This window comes from Eubalaena glacialis, chromosome 6 (assembly GCF_028564815.1).
Source record: "Eubalaena glacialis isolate mEubGla1 chromosome 6, mEubGla1.1.hap2.+ XY, whole genome shotgun sequence".
Taxonomy (NCBI): domain Eukaryota; kingdom Metazoa; phylum Chordata; class Mammalia; order Artiodactyla; family Balaenidae; genus Eubalaena; species Eubalaena glacialis.
The window spans coordinates 130005119-130019131 of NC_083721.1; the positions used below are offsets into that span (position 1 = coordinate 130005119).

At 37.2% G+C, this 14013-nt stretch overlaps 2 protein-coding genes across 8 annotated transcripts in view; one reads left to right on the forward strand and one right to left on the reverse strand.

Annotated features, from left to right (window-relative positions):
* The window catches only part of CEP70 (centrosomal protein 70), an 84571-nt gene extending 84095 nt beyond the window's left edge, over positions 1-476 (forward strand). For all 5 annotated transcript variants that reach the window (XM_061193642.1, XM_061193645.1, XM_061193644.1 and 2 more), the window contains one exon: positions 282-476. In XM_061193642.1, coding sequence (XP_061049625.1) covers positions 282-343 — 62 coding nt within the window. In that variant the 3' untranslated portion in view covers positions 344-476. The remainder of the gene's footprint in view (positions 1-281) is intronic.
* Positions 477-9552: 9076 nt separating this feature from the next.
* Positions 9553-14013, reverse strand: part of ESYT3 (extended synaptotagmin 3) — a 48967-nt gene continuing 44506 nt past the window's right edge. For all 3 annotated transcript variants that reach the window (XM_061194606.1, XM_061194605.1, XM_061194603.1), the window contains 3 exons: positions 12434-12539; positions 11550-11599; positions 9553-11205 (listed from right to left, as the gene is read on the reverse strand). In XM_061194606.1, the coding sequence (XP_061050589.1) occupies positions 11169-11205; positions 11550-11599; positions 12434-12539 (193 nt within the window). In that variant the 3' untranslated portion in view covers positions 9553-11168. The remainder of the gene's footprint in view (positions 11206-11549; positions 11600-12433; positions 12540-14013) is intronic.

Here is a 14013-nt window from a genome sequence, read left to right on the forward strand (position 1 = left end):
CTGTTAATAAGAGCATACTGCTAATGAGATTAATATCAGAGTCAGAGGATGCTTTTGTAGGTATGTGGTAGCTGTTACCCTTTTTTTTTGCCCTGTGAAGCATCTGTGTCTGAATCAGTGATACACTCATCACCACTATTGGAGAAAAGTTTCATGTGCATGAAAGCACTAGTGATGTTGCCTTTGTGTCTGAGGTTTGCCTTTGCATAGAGATTCTCATTTCATCTGAGCCTAACAGTGGATAAAGCTATTCTTTTATTATTTTTGTTTTTCTGTTACAGAAATTGATGACTTGGATGCCATTGTACCTGCAGTAAGGAAATTAAAAATACTTTCACACTGAAAACAAATCATTTTTACTGTGTAAATTGCATTCTTAACATTCTAAATATTTTGTAGGATTGATCTTACTCTGAGACAAGGGTTATAAAATGTATATACTCTCAGAATTCACCCCCTTCTTTCTGTTGAGTCGTTCTCCATCCATATAATTTTTATTAACTTTGAGATTCTTTTACAGAAAACATTGCTAAGTTTAATTACTAAATTAACTTTAGATCCTTTAATCATTTCTTAAGCAATTCTTGAGTGCTTAAAATGTAAGACTGTTTTAAAGTACAGTGTGTAAGAGAGAAACTCAGGGAGAGAAAGTGCAAGTAATAGAAAGGTTGCATTTAAGTTCAGAGTTTTTTGGCCTGGGAACAAGGAATGCCAGTGGCTCTCTTTAGTCCAGCCAGCAGGAAGCTGTTGCTTTCCTGGCAAGGAAATGGCACATTCTATTAAGATATCCCTCGTGACACTTGCCCTTTCAGAGCAGAAGGAACAAAAGGAAGAAGGAAAAAGAGTTTTATCGTGTTAGGGTGGGAAATGAATTATGAGGTAACATAGATGAGTAGATGTGAGCCTCTCATAAAAAAGTGTCCTTTTTGCTATCTTGATGTGATGTACCTTTTATAAGGGCATGAAATCTTAAATAAAATTTTTGTTAAGAATTTCCAAACGTAAGTGTTCTCAGTGACTTACTTGTATTCCTCACAAATAATGAGTCATATTCTCTTACTAGGCTGAGCCTTCCTTGGGCACCCTTCCTGGTTCACCCTTGCTGCGTTTTACATAAGAGTAGCTTTCTTGATGCTTTCTACTAATTCTCTGTTCTCCATATTCATTCTGATTTTCTTAAAGGACAGGTGTTCGGCTTCACATCCGTGAGTACGGGCCACTTTTGGTTACTGCCGCTCCCTCACCCCCTACCCCCACTTTTATAAGTAATGGACCTAGGAAGACTTCTCAGTTATTCTTGTCCATTGCCATGTAGAATATTGTAAAGAATTTCCAGGAAGCAGCATAGTGGAATGCAGAGAGTAAATGTCAAAAGATAAGCACCCAGATCCTTAGTGTGGTGACCTTAGGGATTACACTTAAGATAATATCTTAGGTTTTTTCTAGATTTAAAATTCTTTGTTTTGTTTGCCTACAATTACATTTCTAAATACTAGCCCACAATTTGTGAAAGAACCTGTGTCTTCGAGGGTTGGGTAGAAAAAGTATTTGGATATTCAGTAATGTAAATGCTCTTAGTTGATTAGAATACTCCAAGAAATTGTTATGACCCAGTTTGGAAATCCAACAATTTTTGAAAGGAAGAAATACAGTTTTTTAAGTTCAAGTATAGTTAGTTTACAATGTTGTATTAGTTTCTGGTGTACAGCAAAATGATTCAGTTATAGATATAGATATAGATACAGACATAGATATATATATACACACACATATATATATACACACACATATTCTTTTTCATATTCTTTTACATTATGGTTTATTATATGACATTGAATATAGTTCCATGTGCTATACAGTAAGACCTTGTTGTTTATCTATTTTATATATAGTAGTTTGTATCTGCTAATCCCAAACTCTTAATTTATCCCTCCCCCACCCCCTTTCCCCTCTGGTAACCATAAGTTTGTTTTCTATGTCTATGAGTCTGTTCATTAATAAGTTCATTTGTGTCATATTTTAGATTCCACATGTAAGTGATATCATATTTATCTTTGTCTGACTTACTTCACTTAATATGATAATCTCTAAGTCTATCCATGTTGCTGCAAATGGCATTATTTCATTCTTTTTTATGGCTGAGTAGTATTCCAGTGTGTGTGTGTGTGTGTGTGTGTGTGTGTATAACATCTTCTTTACCCATTCATCTGTCAGTGGACGTTTAGGTTGCTTCCATGTCTTGGCTATTGTAGATAGTGCCGCTATGAACATTGGGGTGCATGTATCTCTTCGAATTATCATTTTCTCTGTATATATGCCTAGGAGTGGGATTGCTGGATCGTATGGCAACTCTAATTTTAGTTTTTTAAGGAATCTCCGTAGTGTTCTCCATAGTGGCTGCACCAATTTACATTCCCACCAACGGTGTAGGAGGGTTCCCTTTTCTCCACACCCTCTCCAGCATTTGTTATTTGTAGACTTCTTAATTATTGCCATGCTGACTGGTGTGAGGTGGTACCTCATTATAGTTTTGATTTGCATGGAAGAAATATAATTTTTAAATTATGTTAATCTAAATTTTGTCAGCTAGTTTAAGAGCCTGTGGTTAACTCTTAGTTTAAAACAGGGGTTTTCAAACTCCTCCTCAGAGGCCTAGGAGTTTTTTGGAGGGCCACTGAGAAGGGACAGTGCTGCTAGTAGGAAGAACATTAGGCCCTCTCTATCAGGTGTACTTTTATCCAGTTTTAATTATCTAAAATATAAGTACTGCAACCATTGTTTAGCTCTTGATTTTTTACAATTTTATTGATGTATAGTTGACATATAATAAATAGTGCATATTTAAAGTATACAATTTGATAAATTCTGATATACATATATACCTGTGAAACCATTACCATGATCAAAATAATGAACATACCCATCATTCCAAAAGTTATTTCTTTGCCCTTCATGATCCCTCCCCAACCCCACCTCCATCCCTAGACAACAACTGATCTGCTTTCCATCACTATAGACTAGTTTGCATGTGATGGGATTTTATATAAATGGAATCATACAGTATGTTCTCTTTTTTGTTTGGCTTCTTCCACTCAGCATAATTATTTTGTGATTGTGAATGTTGTTGGATTTATTAACAGTCCATTCTTTTTAATTGGTGTGTAGTATTCCATTGTATGAATACACCAAAATTTGTCTATCCGTTCACCTTTTGATGGAAATGTAGGTTATTTCCAGTTTTTGACTACTACAAATAAAACCACTATGAACATTCATCTTCAGGTCTTTGTATGAACATAAACCTGATATCCATTGTCTTGAAAACTATTGTTTCGTATTTTTTGGTTTTGGTTTTGGTTTGGTTGGTACAGGTGGAAGTGTAAATTTTCTTTCTGCTACTCTGTCCTGGTTAAAAGTGGAAGTGTAAGTGTATTATCTGAAAACATGTAGGGTTTCTTATGTTGTCTTTTTATTATTTTTTTTCTAATTGTATTGCATTGTAGTCAGAGTACATGGTCTTTTTGGTACTGAATCTTTGGAATTCATTGAGACTTTCTTTGTGACTTTATTGTGATGAATTTCCACATATTCCACATGTGCTTTAAAAAGTCCAATCTTTAATATATACATATATATACATATACTTACATATATGTATATATTGTGCTATTAATATGTTGTTTAGATCTACTTCATTTCTATCAGTTTTTTTGTCTGTCTGGTTTGTTAGTTTACGAGAGATACTGAAATCTCTGGACTTGTCAAATTTTGTTTTCTATATTTTGGGCCTATTTTATAAGTACTTATAAATTCATAGTTGATAATATCTTCTTGATTAGTATCTCTCTTGATCACTACCTGTGCTTTTTACCTTGAAAGCAATTTTGTCCTTTTAATTAATAGTTGCCAGAAATTTCTTTTCCTTCTTTTCTTTTTCATTTATTTCACTAATTTTTTTAAAAAATTTATTTATTTTATTTTTGGCTGCGTTGGGTCTTTGTTGCTGCACACAGGCTTTCTCTAGTTGCAGCCAGCAGGGGCTACTCTTCGTTGTGGTGCGCAGGCTTCTCATTGCAGTGGCTCCTCTCGTTGTGGAGCACAAGCTGTAGGTGCACGGGCTTCAGTAGTTGTGGTGCGCAGGCTCAGTAGTTGTGGCACACGGGCTTAGTCGCTCCGTGGCATGTGGGATCCTCCCAGACCAGGGCTCGAACCCGTGTCCCCTGCATTGGCAGGAGGATTCTTAACCACTGCGCCACCAGGGAAGTCCTATTTCACTAATCTTTTTTGTGTGTTATAAAATATAACACATATGCTAAGTATGGTAAAAACCATAAATGTCAAGTATAATGAATGATTATAAAGTGAACACCCATGCAACAATCAAGAAACAGAACATTCACCAGCACTCCAAAAGGCCTCCCCCACATACCATATGTGCCTTCCCCCATTAGCCTGACTTATGTTAATCACTTACTTGTTTTTTTAAAATAGTTTTGCCAGTTTTGTGTGTACGCCTAAACCAGGATAGTTTAGTTTTGCCTGTTTTTGAACTTTATAAAAATGGAATCATATTGTATATGTTCTTTTTAATTCTTCTTTTGTTCAACATTATGTTTGTACTATTCATCTATGTTGTTGTGTGTAGGTCCAGGTCATTTGTTTTCATTGGTGTCTAGTATTCTTCTATGAATGTTCCATAATCCATTTGTCTGTTCTACTAGGGATTGGCATTTGGGTTGTTTCTAGTTCTTGGCTGTTGTGAGCTACTGCTGTGAACATTCTTGTATGTGCATCCTCGTTCGCTTGTGTGGCAGGTTTTCTAGAAGCAATATCCAAGAAGTAAAATTGCTGGGTCCTAGAGTAAAACACATCTAACCATGTGAATGGAGCCTCTGGGGTTGTATAGTGTGCAACTTTGATAGAGAATGTATATTTCAACTTTAGAAGAAAATGCCAAACTCTTTTCCAAAGTGGTTGTACCAATTTATACTCCCACCATTAATGTATGAGAGTTCCCACTTTTCCATATCTTGACCAATTTTGGGTAAGTCAGATTTTTTATTTTTGCCAGTATAGTGTATAGAGCTCTTAGTGTGGTTTTAATGTTTATTTTCCTGATTACTAATGAAGTAAAACATCTTTTCCTTTGTTTATTGGCCATTTGTATTTATTTTTTGAAGTGCTTGTATGTATCTTTGGTTCACTTTTCTATTGGACAGTCTTTCTTTTCCTATTGACTTTTAAGAGTTATTTATATATTCTGGACATGAGCCATTTGACAGTTATATGTGTTGCAGATGTCTTCTTCCATTCTATGTCTTCTTTCCATTTTCCTCTAGTTTCTTTTTATGAACTGACAAACTTAATTTTAATATAGAGAGTATAGTTAAAGATGTAGAGATTTATAGTTAGTGCTCTAAGTGTCTTATGAAATCTTTCTCTAGTCACAAGTTGTAAAGTTATTCTCTTATATTATAGCTGTACAGTTTTGCCTTTCACACTTAGTCTAATATACCTGGAGTTGTTTGATTTTTTTAATGTGGTGTAAATAAAGGACCATTTTACATTTTCCGTCATAGATACCCAATTATCTCAGCACCATTTATTGAAAAATCTATTTTATTGCCCCTCTGCTCATAGTGCTACGTCTGTCATGAATTGAATATCTGTGTGTGAATGGGTCTGTTACTGGACTCTCTTTTCTATTCTTTTGGTCCAGTTGTCTCTCCCTGCACTAGTACCCCACTGTTTTCATTATTTTAACTTTAAAATAAACTTTGGTATCCAGTTGAAGGCTTCCCACCCTTTGTGTTTCCATGTGTATTGAATCTGATTATCAAGTTACACACACACACGCACACACACTACATATTGAGATTTTTTTTTCATTAAACATAGGATCAGTGGGGAAAATCAGCATCTGTAATGTTGGGTCTTCAAACTCCAAATACAGCATAGCTCTCCATCTGGTTAGATTCACTTTAACATTTCTAATAAAGTTTCATAATTTTCCTGTAGGGATTATTGTTGGATGTATTCATAGTATTTGATCTTTTATACATTTATAAATTATCTTTTTAAAATTTCATTTTCCAACTATTTCAGGAACAGAGAACTAAAATTGATTTTTAAATATTAACTTTGCAGTTGGCAACCTTGCTAGAAACTCTCTGATTAACTCTAGCAGTATATCTTTAGATTATTTTGGATTTTTATGCTCATGATCATATCATCTGTATATAACAACAGTTTTGGTCAGATATACCTGTTTTTTCTTGCCCAACTACATATGCCACAATACAGGGCTGAGTAGAAGTGGTGATAGGAAGCAGCCCTTGCTTATTCCAGATTTCAAAAGGAAAGCATTTAATGTTTCACCATTAAATATGATGTTTGCTACCATTACTATAAACAGATCTAAACGACCCTTGAGTATATCTTTTTCATCCTTTTATTTTCAACACTTCTGTGTGTTTGAAGTGAACCTCTTGTAAATAGCATATAGCTGTACTTTTTATTTTCATGGAATTTGACCCCCTTGCAGGTTTTACTAGTGGGTTTATTGTGATTACAAATATATTTAGAAGTCCTTTGCCTATCTTCTTTTGTATTTTCTATTTATCATATTTTTCTATGCTACTTTTTTCTTTCCTATTTTTGGGGGGGGTATTGAATTTCTCTTTATTTTTTTTCTTCTTCACTACTGATTTGGAAGTTTTATATTTCAGCTCTGTTGATTTTTCTATTGTTACTCTATTTTACTGGTTATCTTAAAATTTTTAATATACACTTAGTCAAGGTCAGGAGATAGAAACTACATTGCACAGGTAGCCTAACAGGAAAAATTTAAAACAAGAATGGCTAACTAGTAACAGTAGTTACCTACTAAAAGGGGAGAAAAGAAGACTCTAAGGGGTATGCAGTAGCGACTTCAGAAAGCAGATACTACCCCCCAGGGATAAAGGAGAGTGAACAAGGAAGGAACTTAGAAACTTAAAAATTGCCTTCCCACTAGGCTGAGATTTAAACCTTTGAGTAGAGGTCTCGCTGCTATAGGAACAGGCAACCAACTTGTGGCAAAGAAACTTGCCAGAGGGTGCTGGATGGTGCTGAACCATGAAGGCTGTATTTACGTTTGCAAAGCCCAAGGGCGTGAGCCAAGAGTAAACTGTGGCAGTGCTTAGGTAACCGAGGACAGCCCTCACACAGCTAGGAAAAAAGCACCTCAGTAGAAGACAGAAAGTCCCCTTCTTCTCACTCTGGCCTTGCAGTGTCTCTCCAGTGCCCTCAATTGGCAAGCCTAACCTCAAGCCCCCTGGCAAAGGAGAGGAGGCTGTGGTGTCTCTAGTATCAAAGCAGGGCAAAGATGGGTTGATTTGGAGCTGAAAGGTAATGAACTAGTAACTGACACATACTTATAATTAATTTTTAAAATAGAAAACTATCTTTAATTTCTTAAATAAGGACTTTAACATTCCTCTGAACCAGCTTCATGGTCCTTCTTAGATGTCAGTACTAGCATTTCAGTGCCACTGGCTTTTTGAACCCGGTTTTTGCAAACATTTTTGGTTGCTTGATTACTTGTTTATATTTCTTAAACAATTAAGACTTACTTAGGTTTGCCAACATATTTTACAGATTTCTTTGCTCTCCGTTGTTTCCCACATGCCACTTCTGCCTTAATGTTACATTTTCCTTCTTGCTGAAATACATCTAGTGGCCATTTTTCAGGTGGTATTCCCATGTGCTTCATATTTTTAAAATTGGTTTTGTTTTTATAATTTTTGCCTGTGAGCTTCCCTTTAGTGGGAATTATCTGCTGCAGTGGTCCAACATGTGCCCTAGGTGGTCATGACAACCCTAAGGGCTAGTTTTGTGGTTGCCTCTGTCAGGGCTTCACATGGTTCCAGGTTCTAAACCAATTCTCACATTAGTTTCCAGGTGTGGAGGTTTCCACACCAAGTCAGTTGTGTGTAACTTCAGACCCCGTGGTCCTGTAGGAGAGAGTAGGTGATTGTTTCCACCCACTGCTGACAACCAACTCCTTGTTCTCATTGGCAGCAAAGGCATTTTCTGATGACAAAACTTTTCAGGCTCCTGTGCCTTACACAGTAGCTTTGCCTTCTCTCTGGTGTGTGCTAAAATTCTGGTTCTCTTCAAAACACCCCCTTCAACTCCTATACCCTGCTGTAGATTTTCTCTTTGGATCATCACCAGAACTTTACCTGTGTTACTTTTTCATCAACCATGTTTAAAATAAATGTTGTTCATGGTTTAACTAGGTTTTCTATGTGTTTGGAAGAGGAAGGATAGGTTTTCACTTGTCTGCTTTGTCTGCCATCTTGCTCAGTAGTTGTTTTAGGGTTGCTAATATTCAGGACGTGATATATGATACATTCCCTTCTACTCCTCTGGCACTTTATCATTTTCAAGGAACTTGTCTGTTTAGTGAACATTACAATGCCACTGTGAGGTAGATAGGACAGGCATCAATTGTCCCATTTTATTATGAGAATTTGTCACTCAAAACAGCAGAAACAAATTTTATTACACGTCGGCCATGTACTTAGCATAGCCTTGGATGATGGGGGCGAAAATCAATTCAAGTAGCTTCTAGGTCAATTGGAGAGTAAACAGAAACATTAAATACCAAACACAGTACAGGTAGTTGCTTAGCATATGACCTTAGTAGATATTTAATAAACATTTTAAAAAATTAAATGTTACATGGCAGGGATTTGCTAAAATGAAAAATGTACAGTGTTGATAGTAGATGCTCTAGGTCAGGCGTCCCCAGCCCCCGGGCCACAGACCGATACTGGTCCGTGGCATGTGAGGAACCAGGCTTCACAGCAGGAGGTAAGCGGCAGGTGAGGGAGCGAAGCTTCATCTGTATTCACAGCCTCTCCTCATTGCTCGCATTACCGCCTGAGCTCTGCCTCCTGTCAGATCAGCAGTGGCATTAGATTCTCATAGGAGCGCGAACCTTACTGTGAACCGCGCATGCCAGTGATCTAGGTTGCTCGCTTCTTATGAGAACCTAATGCCTGATGATCTGAGGTGGAGCTGAGGTGGTGATGCTAGTGCTGGGGAGCGGCTGCAAATACAGATTATCATTAGCAGAGAGGTTTGACTGCACAGAGACCATAATAAATCAGTTGCTTTCAGACTCATATCAAAACCCTATCAGTTGGGTATAAAATGGTAATTCACTATTGTTTAGATGTACGTTTCTCTGATTACTTAGTGCAGTCAAGGCATCTTTTCATGTGTAGCCCGCATTCAGATTTCTCTTCTATGAATTGCCTGTTGTGAGAAATATCTTCAAAGTGACCCTTAGCTTCTTCTACAACTTGAGGAAATTATAATGAGGAGGGTATAAAAATGTTAAGGACTGCTGCTAACCAATGACTGAGTTTTTAAATACTTGGCCAGGATAAGAGTAGTCTCTCCTATTTTTGTAAAGCTATGATTCATTCTCCACCCCACTGCAATCTGATTTGTGCTTCTGCTATTTCTTTTTAAAGTAGAGCATTAAATGTAAACCAACCCTTTCTATTTTTGTCAAGGTCTAAAAACATCCATTTAGAAATATGAATACAATAAACCTGACATTTGCAACAACAACAACAAAAAAATCCCTATCAGTGAGTGGCAAGTGAAAACAAGCTCAGGGCCCCACTGATGCTGCATTATGGTGAGTTGTATAATTATTTCATTATATATTACAGTGTAATAATAATAGAAATAAAGTGCACAATAAATGTAATGCTCTTGAATCATCCTGAAACCACCCCCTTCCCCGCCCCAGTCTGTGGAAAAATTATCTTCCATGAAACCGGTCCCTGGTGCCAAAAAGGTTGGGGACTGCTGCCCTAGGTGGGGGGAGAGGCCCTTTCAGTGTGGGGTGGCTTAACGGAGGAGGTGGGTTTGACATAGGCCTCTAAGAGGTGAGTAGGATTAGCAGGCAGGATATATTTGGACTATTCTGGAACAGAGCATCTGCACATGAATAAAGTAGCAGAAAACTGGAGACCTGATTATGTTAGGTCTGAAACACAAGGAGTGGGCTTGAATTTTGTAGAAAGCAGGAAATGATAATTTATAAGTGAGAGTAACATGACAAAAACTTTGTTTTAAGATGTTACCATTCTTCCGAAAAGTGGCAGTGAAGGCAGTGGTAGGGAGAGGAAACTGATGGCAGGGGGTACTGCCTGAGTAGATAAGTGAAAAGAGGATGTGACTCGACAACAGCTCTAGGAGTGTGAGAAAGGACAAGAATATGTGGTTTTATAAAGTCTGAAATGCAAAAGAGGCACTTGTTTAAATATACAATTTACATATTTTGCTTTTAACATGTTGTTTAGGTGAACCAGCCCTCTCTTAGAAGAGTGGAGCAGAATTCCCAAACCTATCTGAGAGAGATACAGAAAGCCCCTTGTTCTCTGGCACTGACACTCGGCAGCAGCCTCCAGTGCTCTATGGGAGTGCAGACGTAGACCTGGGTTTGAAACTCTCCTTGCATTTTCCTATGGAAATAATGCCAAATGCTAGAGTTTGGTCCCAGGCCATCCCACACTGGAGTACTATCACTAACATTGTTGCCATCAGGAAAGTACATTTTAGTTCCAAATCAGATACATGAACGAACCTCCAGGCAGAGAAGTACCAGAGGTGGCAGCCAGCAGGGCTTAGGTAGAGTTAGCTCTTGGCACTTTTTGGTGGATCACTTTTTAGTCCCATAAAGGAAGCCTCCTCCCTTGGTCAGTCACTGCCCAGGAATACTGATAGCTGCTCCACAAACAGACCTCCCTCACCCTCTGTGTCTGAGACAGGACCCTTTTGGTGCATACATTCACGCGAGTCCTAAGTCAGTGAAAATTCACCACTGAGGTTCTGATAATTTGTTAGGCACAAATATGCCGCTTGTTTATGGATTTAAACAATTAAATCCAATCAAGAAAGAGTAGTTCTTGCTTCTACATGTGTTTACCTCTTCCTAATACTATCCAGTCATGCAGTTACACTGCACACAAGAATGTGTGTGTGTGTGTGTGTGTGTGTGTGTGTATATATATGTATGTATGTATTTTTTTAAATGGCTGCTCTGATTTAAGTTACAAAATATACATATGTACACATTTAAAAAATAAAGATGTTGTTCATCATCAACTTCTGGGCTGGCCATCTGGAGTCAGCTCATACCTGTAAGATAGTTGGGTTTGGACTTGTGTTAGTATTGAGAGTGTTCTGTGGCAACATCAGGACAGGTGGCCTAATCTACCCTACCTGGGCCTCTGTGGGACCAGCAGAACTCATCTCAGTAAGTTGGCTGGCCAGGGTTAAGACGAGAGCTTACAGAGGTCCTTTAGGTAAGTGAAATCTGTAGGCAGTAAAGCCTTAAGTAAAGGTGATAATGTCTCCTTGATAAACAAAGGAGCTGATATGTACTGAAAAGGGAAGAACTTTGGAGAGAGAATATGGGCAGCTGTCTGAGACAATGTCTTGAGTAGCAGATTTAATGTGATAAAATGAAAGGGCTCACTTACCACTGTGAGAAGCCCTTATTCAGATCTTCTTTTGATAAGTCAATCAGTACCTAAACAAACACAAATAATCAGTTCCCTTCCCCAAAACTGCATTAAATGGAAACATATTGGGATAAATGAAATTGATCATAAAAAGGGCCTCCTTGAGTTTTGAGCAGGAGCTCTTTTTCCTTTGGCTTTCAATATGGAACCTTTCCAGAAGGACAGTACTGACACTGACCTCAGTGTCCTGGGAAAAGGTGAATTGCTGTTTGCAGTTGTACCTCAGAAATTTATTTATGAATGTGTTAGAACAGCTTGCCTTTACTCATGAACTGATCCAGAATTTTAAGCAAGACACCATAGTTTCCTCAGTAGTAAAAATGGGGATATCATCACGTACTTCACAGAAGTGGGCTTTTAAAAATGAGTATAAGAGGTGTTTATTAAAATACAACAACTACAGAGTATACAAATATCATTCTTTTTTGTCTCTCCTTGGCATCTTCCTGAGGATTATATTTCCTTTACTTCTAACTTTAAGTAAAATCCCATTCACCACAAAAATCTTGACATAATGAGATCCAAGCTTCACACAATGCTGTATTTATCAAAACAATACTTAATACCATAGTAGAAGTTCAAATACTTGTGTAGTGATGAACTTGGATATTCAAGTTTATTAAAATAGGGTTTATTATCTTAATTTATATACTTCAGTTTCAAGAGTATTTTTTAAAAAGACACAAAACAAAAAGCCTCCCAGTGAGGCTATACCTTCCTTGAAGTCAGTTCTGGTAAAAGCCAGATGATCCCATCAGAATTTCTGCAAGGGTGTGTTCCACCAGTGAACTCCAGTTAGCTACCAGGAGGGAAAGAATACCAAAAGTCCCTTTTGTACTTACTTTTCCTAGCTCCTTCCTTCTGTGTGAGCCAAGTGGCCTACTGTTTTTCACTGCGACGTCTAGTGACCTCTTCTTTACTTCATCCAAGGGAACAAAAAATTCAAATCTTTAAGGAGCAAAAAGTTAGGAAATGAGATTTATATATTTTAATCATTTTCACTGAAAATCTCAAGTGTTCATCCATTTTCCTACCTTTAAAACAGAAGATATAGACTACTGAGAAGAGCATCTAGAACAGTACTGGGTTACAGCAGATACTCAATGCATCATTGTTATAGATAATCACTGTCCTGTGTTATATTCACAAACCCTGGAAGTGTCAAGAGGCTGTTTGCTTCTCTGAGAAGTTCCTTGAACTGTTGTGCTTTGGGGTTTGCTTCCTTCCTTCTCTGACTCTACTCTGGTTGTCACTCTTTCGGCTGCCCCTTCTCTCTCTGAACAGTGCCAGCTAAGGGCTAGGATGCTGAATAATTAGGTTTGCTGGAATTGCATGGAAAACAGTGGCCTTTTCCCACTTAGTCCTGTGGAGTAAGGCAGAGCAATCTTAGTATACAAGCTTTGTCGTGTACTCATAAGACGCCTCTGGACTCCTTACTTTTCTGGTTTTTAAAAAAAAAAAAATCTTCAAATTTTTTTAATTGAGTGAAAGATTCTTTAGATTCTATAGTGCTTCACACTTTTGAAAAGTTTGACACACATGATTCAATATAATCCCATAATATCTTTTAATTTTTTAAATTGAGATATAAGTGACATGGCATTATTAGTTTCATGTTTACCATAATGATGTGATTTGGATATGTTGTGAAATGATCAGTCTAATTAACATCCATCACCATACATAGTTACAAAAAAAATTTTTTCTTGTGATGAGAACTTTCAAGATCCACTCTCCTAGCTACTTTCAAGTATGTAATACAGTATTATTAACTATAGTCACCATGCTGTACATTATAACCCCATGAATATTAATTTTATAACTGGAAATTTGTACCTTTTGACCCGTCATCTGTTTCACACACACCCCAACCGCCACCTCTGGCAACCACCAATATGTTCTCTATATCCATAAGCTTGGGGTTTTTTTGTTTGGTTGGTTTTTGGCACTTTTAGATTCCACATATAAGTGAGATCATAAGTAATTATCTTTTTCTGCCTTATTTAACTTAGCATAATGCCCTCAAGGTCTATCCATGTTGTTTCAAATGGCAAGATTTCATTCTTTTTCATGACTGAATAATATTCTATGGTATATATATATATACCACATTTTAAAAAATCCATTCATCCATCAGTGGACATTTAGGTTGTTTCCATGTCTTGGCTATTGTAAATAATGCCACAGTGAACATGGGGGTACATATATCATTTTGAATTAGTGTTGTTTTATTTTGATAAATACCCAGAAATGGAATTGCTGGATTGTATGGTAGTTCTATTTTTGATTTTTTGAGGAACCTCCATGCTGTTTTCCATAGCAGCTGCCCCAATTTATGTTCCCACCAGCCGTGCCCAAGGGTTCCCTTTTCTCCACATCCTCACCAACACTTGTTATTTCTTTTTGATAATAGCCATTCTGA